Here is a 20629-nt window from a genome sequence, read left to right on the forward strand (position 1 = left end):
ATTCTGGGTGCCATATATTTTTTTTTTCAGTATGAAAAATACATGGGTTGAGCATTCTCAACCTGAAACTTCAAGCTCCATAAGCCCTCAGAATCTGAAGCTTTCTGGACACCAACCCAGCAACAGCAGTAAATTCCATTCTACAAAACTGTTTCATGCACAAAATTATTTTAAAATATTGTGTAAAATTAGCTTCAGATCTTTGTAAGATATATATGAAATAGAAATGAATTTCTTGTTTAGAGCTTTATCATTAAGATAGTTCATTATATATATGAAAATATTTTAAAAGCTCTCCCCAAATCTGAAATACAAAGCACTTCTGGTGCCACACATCTTCAATAGGGGTGCTCAACCTATAGTAATTCTGTTTCTGAACTGTTAAGGAATGTCTAAGCCAGAATCTAGATTTTACTTTTTGAAAAGAGCATCAGATTTCTTTCTTACCTTGTTATTGGTGAGCAACAGCCTTTACATCTAATTCGCCATTCATTGTAAGGGCCACCACATGCCTGGTGCCATACCAAGTGATGGGAATGAACCAGACAGTTCCTTTACTGAGTTCCTGGAGTAGATGTATAGGTAAAACAGAAATAAACAAGCACATCAACCCAGTGATGAGGGACTATGTGATGACTGTGTTAGATCCTTTAGAGGGGATGGCCAAGATTGTGCAAGACGGGCACATTGTGCAAGCTGCATTTAAAAGATGAGAAAGAGCCAGCTGTGTGAGGAACTGGGGAGAGTCCCAGGTTAAGAAAGCCCCAAAGGGAAACAGAGGTGATCCCGTGGAGGAAGTAAAGATGGTGGTGTTCAAACAGAAATGGGGTCCATGAGACCCCATGTTTCTGGTATTCATGTTACTTCACAAAGGAGCTCCTCTCACCAGTAGTCCTGAGTTACATGTTATCCAAACCAACTGAGCTCCTAAAAACCTTGGTAGGCCACTTCACCTGGGCTCACTGACATGTAAAACAAAAGGTTGGATGAGGGCTGATCAATAATTCCATGTACAATGATGCTGTTACCATTGGTTGCTTTAAAAATGCTGAACCCCTTGAGACATCATTTATTCATTCACAACTCAAAGATAACACATAAAAAGCTGATGTAAAATGGAATTAAAACATGTTTATTTGGCAAAAAAAAAAACCCTTAGAAATCCTGCGTATCTTTTTTGAAAGTATGTATTTCCATGAACATTTCAAAACACAGGCAAAGATTTTGAAAATTTACACCAAAACAAGCCTATCTCTTAATTTCATTTTCTGCAGGTTTTTGACATAGAGCTGTTATTATGCATCTGTGTGGTACAAATGCAAGCAGGGTAGTGTTCCATGAGGAAAGAAGGAGTGAGAAGCAGATTGTGTTAAGTAGTTAGGGAAGAAAATTCCAAAGAAACAGCGTTTGAGTATGTGGCTGATTCACCTACAAATTTACTTATAACTCACATTTAAATGACTGGTGCCAAGTTACAAATGTTAGAAATTCATCCTTTCTGATTTCTGTACTTGTTTGGAAGGCAGTGTTCCCAGGAAGTCAAAACAGCCTGGCAAGCAAAACTTCTGACAAGATAGCCAGATGGCAAGGCCATCTTTGAGTTGGTCTTTCTAATCTTCAAACGTAAGGAAAGAAAAAATTGGTCTGGGATGCAAATCTAGGAAAACTTTTCATCAAATAGTTTTCATCGAATAGTGGGAAAGTTAAAGACTACTTTCCCAGTAACCTTCATGGGAACCTAGCCTTGCAATAGTATGTGAAAATTACAGAGTAAAGCACTCAGCAGAGCCGGGATGTGCCTATTGGCCCCGAAGGCAGATTCTAGCAGGCTCAAGTGAAGCTTTTCTCATTAACAACAGGTCATGAGGAGGTTACAGCCCTGGTTACAGTCCTGTTGAGGTGCTAGGGATGTGATCAACAGCCCCTCCTAATGAGTAAAGTTAATTACTCACTCACCCACTGGAAAATCAGTGGGGTCCTGTCCTTCCCCCTCCACTTTGCCTCTGCTCTCATAGCTTCCTCCTTCTGCTCCCTGCAGTGAAAGGGCGTCAGGCAGGGGCTCTGGGACTCTCGTCTCTTCTTGCTCAAAGACTGTCTGTTTAGGAGGAGTCATCTAACCCCAGGGGAAGAGAACCTGTTCTGCACTCCGGGAGAGACCTGACTGCTCAGAGGAGGAAGCAGGGAAAAGGAGGGACCGGCGAAAGAATCACAGAGCAAAGACACCCTAAGCCAAAATGAAAAAAAGAAACTTGATTTTCAGAGAAGAATGGCTGGAGACTATTTCCATGTATTTTACCTCATTTCTAATTCAGGTTAATCTTCCTGTTTAGGGTCTTTTCATTTAAGGAGGATGTAAGTCATATTTTAAAAATTGAGCTCAACAAGACGGTGTCTCTATGTTGATTCCAAACAAGCCCTTCCTTAGCCCTTCGTTACTTGACCGCAGAAATCTGCAGAATCAGAATACCAGTGCTGCAGACCTGATCTTAGAACATTCGGTTCTCACCTCAGGCCTGACGTGTATGCCTGACCCCTGAGGCTGGCTGAAAGCTGCTACAAGCAGGTGGAATTCAACTCCAGGGTGGAGAGAACTATTCTTCTACTGATAGGGTCGCAGGGTGTTCCGCTGTGAGATGTAAGATTCTCCACCCAAACCTCAGGACCGAAGTGTTCTCTCACATCCAGAAAAGACTATAACAAGATCTAGAAACTTCCTAGGAAAGATGTGAAGTCTTACACCAGGGGTTGGTGTACTTTCACAAGTGAGTTGCGAAGATGTGACTCTCAGTGGTGTTAATGCAGATCTGAAGCGAGAACAGCTAAGTAAGGACATTGTTCGTCTTGACTTTTGGCGGAATGTCTGTATTCGGTTTGGAAGGAAGAGATGTGATTACCAGAAAAAGCAATGGGAAGCAGTAAAGCATGTAGGAAAGCACGAGAAACAGACACACGGTGACTGGAACATGGTAAGAAGACAGTGTGCCATGTTCTCTAGGTTTTGAATTGATTTTACCATATGTGGTTAAAGCCACGTCTGTCCACGGTCATCGTGTTGAGCAGGGTTTGAAATGCGTGTGAAATTGCCTTCTCTTCTATTGATAGCATGACTGGTGACGTCGGACTGAAAGTGTTAACGTATGCTGTGTAAAGAAAAGGAGGCATCGCTGCGGCAGTTCCCCCAGGTTAGCTGAGCAGATGCACATCCAGGGCATCCTCACTGAAAGCGGGCATCATCTGGGCTGTCTTAAGTGGATTTTCTTCTCCTGCATCCTGAGGTTGTGCCTCCCATGATTTCATTAGGCTGCACATGGAGTTTCTCTTCTCATGCGTTTCCTTGGCACTCCATTTCCTTCCAGGCATCTTAACTGATAATTCATTTTGTTTGTGGATTACTACATGGCAAAGGGCCTCCTCAGGAAACAGTGCTCGCACTCCCCACCCTCCAACACGTGTGTGGCTGCAGTAGGATGAGCAGATACAGCCCGCGCTGTCACCCTTTGGAAATGAAAAGCACTTGGACCTGAAGGTCTACGGTTAATCACTTACTGTGATGGCTACCATTCACTTCCATGTTAAATTATGAAAAGTGAGTGGGAGGTTGTGGAGGGAACTGAACCCAGACCATTGCAATGCCTAGGACCCTTGAACTTTCTCTGCTCTGGTCATCACTGTCACTGCTAGGAGGGACTCTAACCCTTTCAGGTTTCAGTGCAAGCCTCATGAACCTATACATTCATCTGTATTTCCTTCTATATAGTGAAGCTACCCAGTCATGGGAAAGGCAAACCATGAGACTCAGTTCACCATAATTCAGAACTTGGATGGATGGTGGAATATTTAATTCCTCCAGAAATAAATATTTTTTATTTGAGCGGCAGCCATTGTTTGGGTTCTATTAAGAATGTAGACTAGAAATGGATGTTCGGCCTAGAGGTTTAGTCAGCAGTTATCTTGACTGGCATTCCATGTTGGAGTGCCTGGGTTGAAGTCCCAGCTCTGGCCCCTGGCTCCAGCTTCTGCCGAGATGTACACTGGGAAGCAGCAGGTGATAGCTACTCACATGGGGATGCTGGATTGAGTTTCTGCTCCCTAGCTTCAGGGCCTGCGGTTGCTGTGGGTGCTTCGGGGCCTGCAGTTGCTGTGGGTGCTTCGGGGCCTGCGGTTGCTGTGGGTACTTCAGAGGTTGGCCAACAAAGAAGGGAAAACTTTCCCTCATGTTCACTCACTGTCTCTTAAGTAGAAAGGCAGGTAGGCAGGAAGGAAGAAGAAAGGCAGTGGAAGTAAGAGGGAATAGGTAGAAGCTAAAAAATAAAGAGGGGCCGTGCACTGTAACCTAGAGCCTGAAGTCTTCATCTTGTATGCACCGGGATCCCAAATGGGTGCTGGTTCTAATCCCAACGGTACCACTTCCCATGCAGCTCCCTGCTTGTAGCCTGGGAAAGCAATCAAGGGTAGCCCAAAGTCTTGAGACCCTGCACGCACGTGGGAGACCTAGAAGAGGCTCCTGGCTCCCAGCTTCAGATTGGCGCATCTCTAGCTGTTGCAGCCGCTTGAGGAGTGAATCATTGGATGGAAGATCTTTCTCTCTGTCTCTCCTCCTCTCGGTATATCTGACTTTCCAATAAAAATAAAATAAATACATAAATTAAAAATATAGGCAAAGTTGGTAGTCAATTCTTCATGTTTCAAGTATTGAGAGCATAGGCCTACCTATAGTATTTCATTTACTTTATAGTATTGAACCCACAATACCAAAGGTGTGGAAACAACCCAGTTGCCCATTGAAAAAGGAATGGGAGAAAAACTGGTACATATCTAGTCCATGGAATACTTCTCAGCCATTAAAAAGAATGCAATTCTACTGTTTTTAAGAAAATGATCCCAACTGGAGACTATTATGTTCAGTGAAAGAAGCCAATCCCAAAAGGACAAATATCATATGTTCTCTCTGATATAAGGTAAAATACAAACACATAGATATTTATGTGAAAAGATATATATATTTACATATATATTCATTAGATGAACTATAACATGAAGGCTCGCATACCAGAAGGTAAAGATGCATTGCAGTATGCCTCTCTACTCCTGAGTTCAACAGCAACAACAACAACAAAGACTTCCAATGAAACTGTTAGATGTACCTTGGCAATAGGATTCTAGGTTTTCCATCACGGCCAATGTCTCCAATGCCATGATGGTCTTGAATATCAGGATGTTGGAGTTTTGACTGTTACTGAAGGAAAATACTACTGAAATAATATGAGAGGGGGAGGTAGATGGAGACCATGCGGCTTGAGAAAGGGGCAGTGGAGTGAGGAACCACTATCCCCACATATCATGGAAAATACTAACAGTTAAAAAAAGAAAGGGGCCCAGTGTAGTAGCCTAGTGGCTAAAGTCCTTGCCTGGAGCTGGTTCTAGTCCCAGCAGCTCCACTTCCCATCCAGCTCCCTGCTTGTGGCCTGGGAAAGCAGTAGAGGACGGCCCACGGTTTTGGGACCCTGCACCTGTGTTGGAGACCTGGAGGAGGTTCCTGGCTCCTGGCTTCGGTTCGGCACAGCACTGGCTGTTACAGTCACTTGGGGAGTGAATCATCGGACGGAAGATCTTCCTCTCTGTCTCTCCTCCTCTCTGTATATCTGACTTGGTAATAAAAATAAACAAATCTTTTAAAAGAAAGAAAAGTGGGGTAGTGGTTGTTGCAAAGATAACAGTTGATCCTGCATTGGCTCAGGATGGCTTCCAGGGACCCTCAGTACTTACTTCACCACCTTGTGTCATTATTGTTTGGCACCTTTCCTCAGATGTCAAGTCGAATCCACAACATGTCAAATACCGGACAAAGTTTCCATCAATGGGATAGGCATTGACAAGACTCAGTCAGTGAATTTTCATTCATGTCTAGGCTAACCTCATACAGAGCTTTAGAAGGGCCAGGGATTCAGGATTTTGATCACTGATATTAGCCTGCAGCTTATGGGAGGATTCATTGGAGCCTCCAAGAAGAAGTGGCATGGACTCTGATCTTAGATTCCTGTAAAATTTCAAAGTTATAGTGGAGGCATTGGCCAGAAGGGCCACGGTCTTGGTGTGGAGGTGGCATTGCTGGAAGTTGCGAACTTCCATTCTGAGCCTTGTGCCATCAGCACAGGCAGTAGAGATTTCCACCTTGTAATCATCTCTCAAGTGAGTGTGAACATTGGGGCCTTCTGATATAGTCAGAATCTCATCATCTCGTGCTCCAGGTTCTCCCCATTAATGCCACTGAATTTGTCATGAGGTCAGGTAAGGAGTCACCATTGGCCACAGTTTCCATTTTGGAAGCGCCCTGATAAGTAGCCTGGCACGAACACATCGAATTTACTCAACTGCATGTTTACCGCCATGATAAGGGTAAAGTGGTTGGCACTATACAAAAAAAGCTGATGGTTCTGTTGAGTGGGGAGGAACAGAGAGAACTCCATGGGTTTTAAACATGAAAGTAGTACATTTTAGGCCAAGTTGATATACAAGGTTACAAACCAGGGCCTGGTGTGCTGGCCTGGCAGTTAAAGTCCTCGCCTTAAATGCACCAGGATGCCATATGGATGCTGGTTCTAATCCCAGCAGCCCTGCTTCTCATCCAGCTCCCTGCTTGTGGCCTGGGGAAGCAGTCGAGGATGGCCTAAAGCCAGACTCCTGGCTTTAGATCGGCACCTCACTAGCCATTGCAGTCACTTGGGGAGTGAATCATCGGATGGAAGATCTTTCTTTCTGTCTCTCCTCCTCTCTGTATATCTGACTTTGCAATAAAATAAGTAAGTAAATAAATAATCTTTAAGAAAAACAAGGTTGCAAATCAATCTGGTTATTGATTTTGTGAGTTTTGATAATAAAGAGTTTATCCAGAACTTTATGTAAATCTATTCAGCTGCAGATTCCAAGACACTATTTGAATGATGATGAATAAAAGAAACTTGTTGTTTGAACAGATTCGTTCAGGATAGACTTGTGTTGCAGGAGCTGAGCAATATATCAATCACAGCCTAGCCAGGGGCACTCCCATAAAGATTATTGGATGCAAGTAATATAGTCTATTATATGCGAAGAGTTTATTGCTTTTAGTTTAAATATTTACACATTTTAATATAAATTGCAAATTATAGCTAACCAGCAGACTGTGATTGCGCAAGTGTTTCATTAAAAAATAGTGAGTCAGTTGGAAGATACACATTAAAGGAATGAAACTGTGAGTGGCCCATGAGTGTGACAGATTCTGGTGGAGCTTACAGGGTGGTTTGTGAGTGACCATAGTTTCAGAAGCATGTTGGTCATGATGTGGAACCTCCAGCTCCAGGTTGGTAGGAAGCCCACAAAATGAGCATCCGTGGGGAGGAGCCACACATATTCCACTTAATACTCTGCTGTTTTGCTCTTTGCCATAGTAAGCAGCGCAAAAGTTGAGGATAATATTTGGCTGCTTGATCACTGTGATTGGGTAGAGTTTAACCAGTTGGGCCATTGGCTACTGCTTGGGGAGATTGTCCTAACTTTGTTGGAATTTCTGTTGTGAAAATGTCCCTGCAAGCTTTACTGTTTTTGATGCAGTCAGTAAGAGCTGAAGAGTCTCAGATTAGTAGTGAATCAGGCCAGACTGAAGGAGACCTTCCCTTCCAGATTGAAAATCTACTATAGATTTCCTATGACTGAAGTTGCCCATTTCTTCAATGGGAATTGCTTGAATATGAAGTAAGATCCAGGACAAGTCAAAAACACTAGTAGACTTCTAGAGTATTCATTGGTGAGATGGTGGAAGTAACCATTTGGCAGTTATCTACTCAGATGGGACATCTTTTTTCTGTTATTATTATTTTTGCAATTTCTAAAAACATTTTGCCATATTCACTTCAAATATAAATACACATTATATGCATACATGTATGTACTGTTGGTTTTCTTAGAAAAGTATCATTTACACAGTATGTTCGGTGAAGCAATATTTATAACTGAATGCCAAATGCCCACACAGTGTTTCTGCACTGTTTCTGTATTACCTTCCAGAAACAAGAGAAAATGTGATATTTTTCTGGGTCTGGCTTGTTTCACTTAGCATAATGTCCAGTTCAATCCATTATGCTGCAGTTGTATTGCATTCATTTTTACAACTGAGTAATATTCCAGTGTTTGTATGTGTGTGTGTGAGAGAGTGTAAAACACATTTTCTTTTTCCAGTCATTAAGTGATGGACATCTAGGTTAATATCCAGGTGTGACTTCTTAATCTCTCATCCACAATAGCAGGCAAGTAAACTCATTTAAGCGCCAGATGAACTAAATGGATTAAGACAATGGAATTTGAGTTCTTCAAGGATAGACATCTGTTCTCATACATGTGGTCGCACTTACCTTTGAGGCAGTAATGAATCTTCCAAATTCCAAATGATGAGGTATAATACAGAGACAATTAGGATCTGGAATCAGAGAATCAAATTTGAGTCGTCATCTACAAGTCATCTACATTGACAGCATTATCATTGCCAAGATAGCTTGTCTATGCCTCAGTGTTCTCATCTGTGAAATAGGATGATGTGAGCATTAAAATCATGTCTTTAGAAGTACATTGTAGATGGACCCAGCGTGATAGCTCAGTGGCTAAATCCTCACCGTGAAAGTGCCGGCATCCCATGTGGGTGCCGAATTGTGTCCCAGCTGCTCCCTTCCCATTGAGCTCCCTGCTTGTGGCCTGGCAGAGCAATGGGAATGTCCCAAAGCCTTGGGTCCTTGAACCCATGTGGGTGCTCTTGGCTCCTGATTTTAGATCAGCTCAGCTCTAGCCATTGTAGTCATTTGGGGAGTGAGCCAGTGGATGGAAGATCTTTCTCTCCTTCTCCGCATAAATCTGATCTGCCTTTCCAATAAAAATAAATAAATCTTTTTTTAAAAAAAATTACGTTGTAGAATTATTATCACATAGGCATTAAATATTTCACCGAACTCCTTACTACCAATTGAGTCCATTGTCTACTTGTGATCAGCAGGCACCCTCCAGACAATGGGATTTTCTGCCCATCTGTATATTCCGTTTATCCTGAAATCAGTCTAGAAGGAAGAAGATGGGCTGATTCCTCTTAATGAAACTGAGCCCTTGCACCCTCGCTCAGCTCCACCTAGGGTTACTCAGGCAGCTTGCTGAAGGGGTTAATGATCCATTATTGCTTCCTGACTTGTCTTCTCAAGATTTTTGCCTTGACACCAGGCCTTTGGCACCTCAGTCCAGGGAAGCGTGATGGACGAGGGAACTTAATTGGATCCTCTTTAGGTAGGTGTGCCCTTCAACACTACAGACCAAAATCCTTCATTCGGGGGTCAGTCAAATTACATTAATCATTATACAAATTACCTTTTAAACTAAATGGAGAGTGGTTCTCTTCCGCTATAATAATTTTAAAAATAGCCTTAATTTTTGAGAGATGTTTTAGGTTTACAAGACTGAGCAAAAATATAGAGAGTTCCTATGTACCCTCAGCCTACTCCACATGAATAATAACTCCCGGAAGCAACATCCCACACCAGAGAGATGCATTTGTTAGAGTTGAGGAACCCGCATTGACACGGCACTGTCCCCCCAAAGCCCTTAGCTTAGCTTAGGGTTTACTCTTGATGTTACGTCTTTCCTAGGTTTTAACCACTGAACAGTCACAGATCTTCACTGTCGTGGTGCCATATAATTTTACTGCCCAAGGAATCCTCTTCGCTCCGCTTCTTCTCCACCTCTTCATCACTCCACACTTTGAAACACTAGCAACCTGTGATGTTTTACTGTCTGCATAGTTTTGCCTTTTTCAGATAGTCAAAAATACATCACATATTTGGGATCATATAGTAAATACCACTTTTAGATTGGCTTCTTTCAAGTAACAGCGAGCATTTAAAATTCCTTCCTGCCTTTCACAGTTTGATGGCTCCTGTCTTTTTAGTATTAGATAATATTCCAGCACTTCCATGTGCCAGGTTAGCCACTGACCTACTAAAGGATGTCCTGGTTGCTTCCAAGTTCTGGTAATTGTGAATAAAATTGCTATAAACAGAGGTGTGCAGGATGTGTGTGTGTGTGTGTGTGTGTGTGTGCGTGTGTGTGTGTGTGTGTGTAAGAGAGAGAATAGAAGTAGTAACGGCACATTTTCAGTTCATTTGAGGAAATATCAAGAGGCATAATTATCAAATTATATGTTAGTATTTTGTTTAGTTGTGTAGGAACCTGTCTTCCAAAGTAGCGGCAACATTTTGTGTTCCTACCAGTGATGAATGAAATTCCCTGTCTCCCCACATGCTTACCAGCATTGGCTTGTAGCCAGTATTTTGATTTTGATCATCCTAATATGTTTGTAGCGGTCTTTCATTATTGTTTAAATTTACAATTCCGTGATAACTTGTAATGCTGAAAATTTGGAGTCATGTTTTTGATATCTTAGAGCAAACTTTAAAAAAAATACTGTCAGTCTCAGCACTTCTTTATTTTTAAAGCATGACAATGCTGTTTTATTATTACATTTATAAAATGCCAAGAATCTAAACACACTTTTTGTTATTGTTTCAATACATGTGTTCTCTGCGAGCAAACATCTCATCTGTTTTATTCTTCATGATATTCCCCAAATCAACAAAGTGCTAAGGATCATGGGATGAGATCATCCTGCTATTACCCAGCAGGCCTTGACTGATGACAAACATTCTTATATGTGAAAGAGTGAAAGTTGAGATGACAGAAAAGGAAGAGCTGGAAGGGGATGAATGTGACCAGAGAGGCAGGGAGGGGAGCTGTAGACCACGCGTTCAGGAGTCCCTCCAGCCGCCAGGAACTGCAGGAGGCAAGGAAAGAGGCTGCGAAGTGACTGGGACCCTGCTGACCTCTGGAGTTCAGATTTTCAAATGTCCCGCCCCCATGCCCCAGGCAAACCTTGATCTATGCTCTGTCTGTGCAGTTTTCTATTCTGGGTATTTCCTATACATGAATTCATGCAGTCTATGGTCTTTTGTGTCTAGCTTCCTAAATACCTCATTTAAAATTTTAAGTACCCATTTTAAATATTAAATATGGTGAAAAATTCCTTTTGCTTTCTTGAAATAAAATTCATAGCTAACACAAACTTTCGCATGCTTAATTTTTTTTCTAGAGATGTATTTATTTTTTATTTGAAAGTCAGATTTACAAAGAAAAGGAAAAAAGAGAAAAAAAGATCTTCTATCTGCTGGTTCACTCTCCAAGTGCTCACAACAGCCGGAGCTGAGCTGATCTGAAGCCAGGAGCCAGGAGCTTCCTCCGGCTCTCCCATGTGGGTACAGTGTCCCAAGGCTTTGGCCCATCCTTGACTGCCTTTCCAGGCCACAAGCAGGAAGCTGCCAGGTGGGAAGTGGAATATCCAGGACACGAACTGGCACCAAAATGCATTGGCAGCCACATGGGATCCTGGCAATGCAGGGCGAGGACTTTAATCAGTAGGTTACTGTGCTGGGCCAGCATGTTTAATTTCTAAAGAATAATATGCCTTGTGCTAAAAGTTACTTTTAAATAATGGGACATATCTACAGTAGAATAGTTCATAGAGGAATAGCATCTTCAAAATTGGCTTTACTGTTTATGCAACAGCACAACCATGAGTGTGCCAACTACAATGGCTCAGACGCAAGCATGCTTTCTTTAAAGTACCAAGTACAGGGCCCGGCGCAATGGAGCAGTGGTTAAGGTCCTCGCCTTGCACACCCGGGATCCTATATGGGCGCCGGTTCTAATCCCAGCAGCCCCGCTTCCCTTCCAGCTCCCTGCCTGTGGCCCAGGAAGGCAGTCGAGGATGGCCTAAGGCTTTGGGACCCTGCACCCGCGTGGGAGACCCGGAAGAGGCTCCTGGCTTCGGATCGGCATAGTATCGGCCCGTTGCGCTCACTTGGGGGAATGAATCATCAGACGGAAGAATCTTTCTCTGTCTCTCCTCTGTGCATATCCGCCTTTCCAATAAAAATAAAATAAATTTTAAAAAAAAGTACCAAATACAGTACACAGCACTTGCACTAGTGACCTCATTCTTACAAAAAATGATGATGGAATAAACAATAAACGAATATTTAGGATCCTCTCAGTTTACATACTAATTATAGGCAGGGACACTTCAGTGTGTGCTCAAACCTTGCTTGAAATTGTGTGGTGCTTGCTTGCAAAACATGGTGAGGCTCTGAATTCAGAAGATTATGAATGAATTGTTCGTCCACATGAGCTGTCTGAGAGAATGCTGGACAGTCACCTTGGACACGGAGCTCTGTCTTTCTAGAGTGGCACAGTGTGCTGGAGGCCAGGCGGCATCGCTGCCTGCCACCGTGCCAGTGCTCCACCATCCGGTGGCGCTTTCCAGCGCATCCCATCCCTGCGCTGGGCTGGTGGCTCACTTCTCTCAACCTAAAAATCCCCACCTGACTGCTTCAGAGTCCCTGTGGCAACAGCTTTTTTTCTTTCTCATTTGTGTAATTCCTTTCTCTTTGTCATCCTCTTCCACTTGTAAACTTGTTCAGCATTCTTACGTCTTAAAAAAGAAGAAGAAAACATTTTTTTCTGTCCTCTGCTGAAACATCACACCTTTATCTTTCAGATTTTTTAAATTATCTGTTTAACTGTTTTTTTTCCCCCTCTCAATCCTGAGGGCCTCCCCAACATACCAAAAAACGATATGAATTTAACAGGCTTATCATCCATATACCATGTAATTTACACAATTGAGCAATTCTTGCTGTATTTACAAAGTTTGCACATTTTTAAAAGTGCAATTTAGCATGTTTTAGCATATGTACTGCTTGGAAACTATTTCCATGAGCAAAATAATATGTATCATCCTAGAGGTTTCTTGGTGTCTATTTGTATTTTTTTTCTGCCCTCCTTTGTACTTGTGTGCATTCTGTCACTATATAATAACTGGCATTTTATCAAGAATTTTATGCTAATGGTATCATATTATCTAGACTGTATTTTGTTGTGATTTGGCTTCTTTTGGTGTAATTATGAGATCATCCATGTTGTAAGCATGTGTCAGTAGTTCATTCAGCTTTGTTGCTGAGTAGTACTGCATTGTATGATTATATCACAAGTTGTTTCCCATATTGATGGAAATTGGATTGTATCCAGTTTGGAGTTATGACAGAAAAAAGTATGCAAGTTTTTATGTCACTGCCTCCCTCCTATGGCCCTGTAAAAATTCATGTATGAAAGTTTTGTATAACACATATTCTCATTGCTCACAGATAAATATCTCTAGTGGCAAGGTTAGATAGTATTAGTGTATGTTTTGCTTCTCATAAGGTCACTGAGTTGTTTTCCAAACTGATTGGACCACCTTGCATTCCCCCAGTGGGCCACCTTGCATTCCCCCAGTGGAGTACCTTGCATTCCTGCAGTGGACCACCTTGCATTCCCCCAGTGGCAGGTGGGAGCTCCAGGTTCTACAGATCCTCACCAACAGCTGACACAGTTTTGTTTTCTTTAACCATGCACTTTGATATGCAGCTCTGGGCCTGACCCCCTTGCGACGTCCACTGTGAAACATCCAACACCACTTCTCCCAACCTTTGCTTGTTCAATCCCAGTAACCTGGGTACCGCCCTGTGCATCCCTCATATTAGGGCCCCGCCCCCCTGCTTGTACCAAAGCCTCTCTGTCTCCTCATAGAATTCTGCTGCTAAGTCTTTTTTTCTTTTCTTTTTTTTTTTTTTGCCTTATATTTAAATCCTTGTTTCTCTACTTAAGGACTCACTTTTAGGAATGGTGATGGTAGAGACAGAAGTGACAGTCTTTCAGTGGAACATAAAAATGTAGCTGTTTTCTCTAGTTTTAAGAGAGCTATCATTTCATTGTATAACTGTGGCAATATTGTTTAATGAAATAAACCATTGTCCTAGTTCTTAAAAAAAGAAAAAAAAACACCAAATAGAAAAGGTGAAGTATAAATGTCAAAGTCAGAAGAATTCATGAAATCAAACTTTGGTTACAGCTCACCCCGCATGAGCCTTCACATTACAACATTAAGGCTTCCTGTCTGTAGGGACAGTAGTTATTATTATTATTGTTGTTGTTTTTGTTGTTGTTATTATTATATTAGTGAGCTAAATTAGCCATATGTCTGAACATTGTGCTGGTGGGTGGGTGAGGAAACAGATGGGTTGAAAGTAAATTCTCAGTGTTCAATAATATCTTCAGGTTTTTCAGTTCCCCCAGATTGTAGTTAGATGTGGTTTTTACAGGGTCATAGGAGGGAGGCAGAGACATAAAAAAGAATGCGCCTTTTTCCAGGAGAGCAGTTCCTGATAATAAGAGCATGGTACGGAGGTTAAGTTTCAAAGTCCGATCAGAAGTCACAGCCGTGGCATTCAGGGCGATTGTTGCTTTATAGCCTTGGATCTGGCCTGCTGTGCACAGGCAGTGCCTCTCCGTTTTTAACCTGGAGCAGCACACCTAGCGCCTTCTGCCGGGAATCTGAGGGTGCTGGAATAATGCTCAGAATTACAACTAAAGGGGTGAAAAGAAAGCCATAGAGTGTGGGACTTCCTAAAGTAACCCAGCTGACTAATCAAAATTACTTTGAAATATTGAGTTTTGTTCCAAAGCAAGGTGATATTACCCATCACAAGTAAAGAAAGCCCTGGTAAGGTCCCTGCAGTCGTGGTAAGATGAGAAGGTGTGTGAGGAAGTGCTGGCAGCATGAGCTGTGTGGGATCAGGCCACAGAGCTGTGCTGCTCAAAGCCCCCTGCACACATCACCTGGCTTGGGCCGGGCTGTGGTATGGGAAGGCTGGGCATGTGTGTTTGAAACAGCTCTCAGGGTCCAGTTCTCAGACCACACTTTGAGTTTCATGGGCAGATACTTAGGAATAGATTTTACTCTTCTCTTTTTTCCTGTGAGTCATCAAAATGTCCTGTAAAGCTATTTGACAAAGTACACACACCTGTTGTTAACACTTCTGTTCGTTTTTGGAGCATGCAGACATCAAGTTCTGATCTGTCTTATGCTTTAGAAAACAAGGGGGGCTGGAGGAAAGAGATGTCTTCATTAGTGGTGTCACAGAAAAAGCATTTGAGAAATCTCCATACAAACTTGTCTATTTATTAATAGAAATGCCCAATTGATAAATGAAGTTAAATTAAATCCAATATGTTATCCACATATAGAAGGGATTACAATACATTCAGAAAATGTTAACAAGTTGATCTGTAAGAGTGGTCATTTTTGTGGTTAAAACTTTAAAAAAAAAAAAGTTGTTTAAATATTAGATTCCATTTGGTCCAGGATCGTCCCGGGTTTCTGTGTTAGGTTAAAGCGTGGTCTGAAGCCAGACTTCCTGTGCCACTACCAATTCTGCCTGTGATTAGGGACGTAAGTGTTGACTAACCTGTAAAATGGGTCCAAGGTTGTTGCATCAAGAGAGCTAAACTCTTTGAATAGAGCCTGGGCACATATTTGATCTTTATAAGTGTTAGTTCAGTATATACACACACACACACACACACACACACACACACACACACACACACACACATAAATGTCATTTGTTGGTTACTCAGTTGTCGTGTTAAATCCAGAAAACCTGTTATCTTTTCACTAACATTTGCTGTAAGACTTCCTAAATATATATGTGGTCAAAGAGAGAGAATGCTTTAAACTGACAACTGGGAACCCCCCAAAATCAATCCGTGCATGATTTCATTACACTGACCCAAGCCCCTTGCTTTTGCAGTTGGTGATGTATGTTGGCCAAGTGACCAAGGACATCTTGAAGTGGCCCCGTCCCTCTTCCCCTCCTGTTGTGAAACTTGAGAAGAGAGTGATTGCTGAGTTTGGAATGCCATCCACCCACGCCATGGCAGCCACCGCCATTTCCTTTACTCTCCTTCTCTCCTCTATGGACAGATACCAGGTGAGGAAGCCAGACTCTTCTTCATTCCAGGTCCACAGCTGCCATGAAGCCTGCAGCTACATTTCATAATTTCCTCTTAAAGCCACTTTGAGGGACTGTAAGACTTATACACCAAAGTCTAAGGGGAACTGGAACCCACTGAGTGTTCAATGATAATGACTCCACAAATGACATGGCTGTGTCATTTAGTTCCCCAATCAGGGTTTGCCATGAACAATCACACCAGCACAACCAGTGTGACGTGGGTTGCCCCAGGTGACCGCTGCATGTTGTGCGGTCAGGAAGCATTTTCTCCCTGAGCTGCCTGCCCAGACAGCACCTCAATCAGTGCTCTCATCTGTCTGAAAAGGACAGAAAGAGCTATAATCCTAGTAAAATATTCTCCAGTAATGAGATGGTTCCACCAAATCCTTCTACCAGACTCTCCAGGGCCCAGATAGCATGGGTATGAACCTCAAAGCCAAGTTCTGCCACGGTATCTTATTTACATGTTTGTATGTAGTGAAATAGCCTTCCAGAACTATATTATTGGATACCTTCCCTTTTCCTTTCTTTTTAAAAATATTTACTTAAAAGTTACAGAGAAAGAAAGGAGAGACAGATCTTTCATTCGCTGATTGATTCCCCAAATGGCTACAATGCCCAGAGCCGGGCTGGTCCAAAGCCCAGAGCCAGGAGCTTCTTCTGGATCTCCCATGGGGCGCAGGGATCTAAGGACTTGAGCCATCTTCCACTGATTTCCCAGGTGCATGATTGGGGGGCTGAAATAGAAGTGAGGAAGCCAGGAATTCAACTCATGCTCATATGGGATGCTGGCAGCTCAGGCAGCAGCCTGATGTGCTACACCACAGTGCCAAACCCTTCCTTTTTCTTTTGTATGTTCTCTCATTTCAAACATGTTTTTATACAATGGTACTGCTGGTTTATGGGGTGAAAGAAGGTTAGAAGGTTCAACCTAGCAATCAAGATAGAATGGATCTTCTCATCTGTGACATCAGGCCTTCTGGGCCTGAACATGCTCTGAGTGCCTGTGTGCCTTGCTCTCCCCACAGTATCCTTTCGTTTGGGGGCTGGTGATGGCTGTGCTGTTCTCCGCCTTGGTGTGTCTCAGCCGACTCTACACTGGCATGCACACAGTGCTGGTAAGTCTTCGTGCTCAGGTCTTGCCATGATTGCTTGAATAACATTATAGCCAGTGTGGTTCTTACACTGACCTTTCACCAGATTATTTGCTTATGTAATTATATTTCTCATCAGGCTAGTGATTTAACTAATTATTAGGATCTGTGCCTAACAACAATAATAATAGTGGGATGTTGCGATAATATCCACAAGACTGAGCTAGACAAGGTGTTTTGCAACATTGAAAAAGGTGTAGAAGGACCAAGGAGGATCAGATCTTTTCTTTTCACACGCGTTTACTGATGGTGCAGCAAACAGTGCAGAAGAAACACACAGAGCCAAGGAGGTACACGGGTGGATGGAGCTTCCCGTGCAAGTCCTTACAGATCAAGGCCTTTGGGGGTCTTCATTGCTTTTGCAGGGAGAGACTGCCACCAGCCAGGGGGAGTCCAGAATCATGGCTTTTCTTCCGTTTACACCACTTTTGGCTGAAGGAGGTAGTGCGAACAGAGAGATATAGCTGCGCTTCAGTGTTTTGCTTTTGACCATATTAGGATTTTTGTTCCCCAAAGCTGTGACAGCACAGGTGAAACTACTGCAGAACTCAACATCCTAGTGCATCCTCCAGCAGCCTGGCAGGTCCAGAGCACAAGACTGCTCACAGTGGACTCCAAGGACACCTTTTCCTGTTGCAAATAGCGTAAGAAAATTCTGTTTAAGAAACAATGAGTTCTCGTTTATTGCGGTCCTCTCTACACAAAAGTTTCATTAGCAACAGACCTGGGAGGGAAAGGACCCCCTTGGTGGCCGCCTGGCTTCCCTCTCCTGGAGCAGAGGAGAGAGCAGGTTTAAGGAGGTCGCTTGTCATGGTGGGCAGAGGCACAGAACTGAGAGGAAGTAAGTCCTGAGAAAGGGAGTTCATGACTCCAGGAGCTCATCAGATGGCAACAGGGTCCTTTCCCTTGTTATTCCTTCATGGAGCTCTTCCGAAGTAAGCTTTCCATGATTGTCGTTCCTGGGTTGGGAACTCTTTGGCACAGGGGGGTTAAATAGTTTTGGCAGTGCCACACAGCTGGATTGAAATAGTGGTTAGCTTCAAAGTCAGTGGTCTTGTTTCCTGGCCTTGTGCTGCTGAATCCTGGAAATCCAGGCAGCTCTGGTCAATGAGAGGTGAAATCCCAAGGCTCTTCTGGCCACAGTGCCTGCCTGCCAATCTTTCCACCTAGGCTGGGCGCAAGGACTCTCAGCGTTCTTCAAGATTGCTTATTTTATTTCTAGAGGAAGGACAAATAAAAATGAACAGGGAGGTGTGACAGCACCTGGCCTTGGGTGAGACCAGGGAACTCAGGAATCAAGATAAATCCTGTTAACACAATACTTTTTAAAAACATCAAAATTCGCATCTCCCCAAATTCATGGCAAATAATTCCAGTTTTAAATGGGGATAAGATCTGACCTTGTATTTGCATAAGCTCCTTGCTTGCATAATTTAATCCTGGCAATAACTAATTCGCTGTTTAGGTGGGAGAGGGGAGGAGATCTTGAGCAATTAAGGGCCATTCTTATTTTACTTACCAGTGTACGCCCTTGCCGTCCTTGCTGTCCCCGTCCGTTGTTCACTGCATCTCGTGGCTGCTGAGAGGAGGGCAAGATGCCACACGACTGCTTCACATTACTAAAGGGTCCTCTCCAAAACACAGCCTGTTCGGCACCATTATCCGCAACAGAGATGAAAGCATTGTAACTAGCCACTTTCAAATGAATAAACACAATGCTTATTTTGTTTATTTGTTTATTTTCAAGGCTGCCTGATATTTCATGGCATGCACATGAACAAAACTGGGGTGGAAGGAAGGTTCCAGCTGATGCCATGTGGGCACCGCCAGTATTCACCTGGAACACTGACTGTTCACAGCCGTGATGCCCGCTGAATGTCAGTGCGCCATTCTGGTGGTTGACTCTTCACAGACATGGTCCTTCTGTACACAAGCAAGATATTCACAGAAATAATTTGCATATCTTGGCCATGAAGACATTACTCCTTGTCATATGTTGGGGCTTTGCAGGTTCTAGCCAGACTCCTGGGCAGGCTTCAGTGATGCATGAGGAAACACTAAACTGATCCTGTGGTGTCATCACTGTCACCAAACCAGCTTTGGCCCCACCTCAAGAACAGGACTCAGCTTCTCCCTTCTCACCCTCAGACAGCCAGGCAGTGACCAACCTTAGTCAGTTATGGCCGCTAAACAGATTCTCACACCACTGCCAGGACAATATTTCCAAATGTGATGATGCTTTTCTGTGCATGGAGATATCTCTCTGTCTCCTGCTGGCTGTGAATGACAACCGAGCCCCACTTGTTGGTAGCAGCCATATGGTGCCTTTGGGGAACATAGGTCTTTGAGAGAAGTTAGCCCAAATATGGAACTAACAAGCAAGAGAGCCCAGTGACATTCAAGAGGCCAACGGTACCACACTAGAACCAGCCTACCTCTGGGCTGTCATCCAAGATGAAACAAAGCTTATTACCAATGCCAGTTTTATTGAAGCCTTACATTTCCTGTAGTTAAAAGCTTTAAGCCATGCAATGACATACAGAAACTATTATTTTGGCATGTAACTGTGTGTTCTCTTGATTTGAAGAATGAACTTCTTGCAGTCAGCAGTAGAAAGACACAGAGAGAGAATGTCTTCAAGGGACTGAGTAGCTCACTGAGTTCAAGATGGGATCAAACATGAAAGCTTCAAGGGAGACCAGAAGTGGAGTGTAGTCTTCTTTTCCATAGGGTGTCATCAGACATGTAGCCCAGCTCCTGATAACTCCCCCTCAGATCAAAATTACTATGTGTGGAGATGAAGCTTTGGTTGGATCCAGTACCACCGATGGACCAGTGATCCAGAGGGTCACGGAGCAGGAATGAGACCTTGGGAATGATCCCTGAGGGTTACAAACACCACATTTTGAGAATATTCTTGTGCGCAAACATCAGTGGTTGCTGTGCACCTTCCTCTAGAATCCTTGAATGCAAGTGGCACCCAGCAGTGCAAAGCACAGTGCTTAAAGGGATATCGGCTGTCTTTTCTAATCATAGTATCCAAAGGTCAGAAGGGCAGCTCTGCCATGGGAGGGTGGGATCCGAGGGTGATCTTCCTGTTTGCGCATCGCTCTGCAGGATCAATTGGACAAGTGTTCTCGCTGAGACTAGGCCCAGGGAGCTCTAAGCTTCAACTCTCTGTTTCTCTCCTAAAGGGCTCCAGGGAGGAGCATTTCAGGAAATATCTCTAACTGGCCCTCACTGGATGGTAGGAACATTCCTGTACAAACCCTGCCCGAAAGGTGCTGACGGCTGGGATTAAGCTAGCTGAGTCAGGAGCCAGCCTGTTTCAACAGGGGCTGGGAGTAGAATGGTCATATGGGAGGGGCAGTTCTCCAAAGGAAAGCTCTTCCAGTGAACAGAAGAGCAGAGCAGAGGTCCACTGGTATACATTTGACCTTGCTAGCTCTGCATCGTGGCATTTTCTCTGTTCTTACCAGTTGTGTCTAGGGAGGATGGAAGAGAGAAAGCCTAATGGAC

The 20629-nt window shown here is 43.3% G+C and overlaps 1 protein-coding gene across 2 annotated transcripts in view; it reads left to right on the forward strand.

Moving 5' to 3' along the window:
* Positions 1–20629, forward strand: part of SGPP2 (sphingosine-1-phosphate phosphatase 2) — a 116918-nt gene that overhangs the window by 68433 nt on the left and 27856 nt on the right. For both annotated transcript variants that reach the window (XM_040982783.1, XM_040982784.1), the window contains 2 exons: positions 15753–15932; positions 16985–17074. In XM_040982783.1, the coding sequence (XP_040838717.1) occupies positions 15753–15932; positions 16985–17074 (270 nt within the window). The remainder of the gene's footprint in view (positions 1–15752; positions 15933–16984; positions 17075–20629) is intronic.

Source organism: Ochotona curzoniae, unplaced genomic scaffold (assembly GCF_017591425.1).
Source record: "Ochotona curzoniae isolate NIBS_2020 unplaced genomic scaffold, NIBS_Ocur_1.0 contig_3643, whole genome shotgun sequence".
NCBI classification, from domain to species: Eukaryota; Metazoa; Chordata; class Mammalia; order Lagomorpha; family Ochotonidae; genus Ochotona; species Ochotona curzoniae.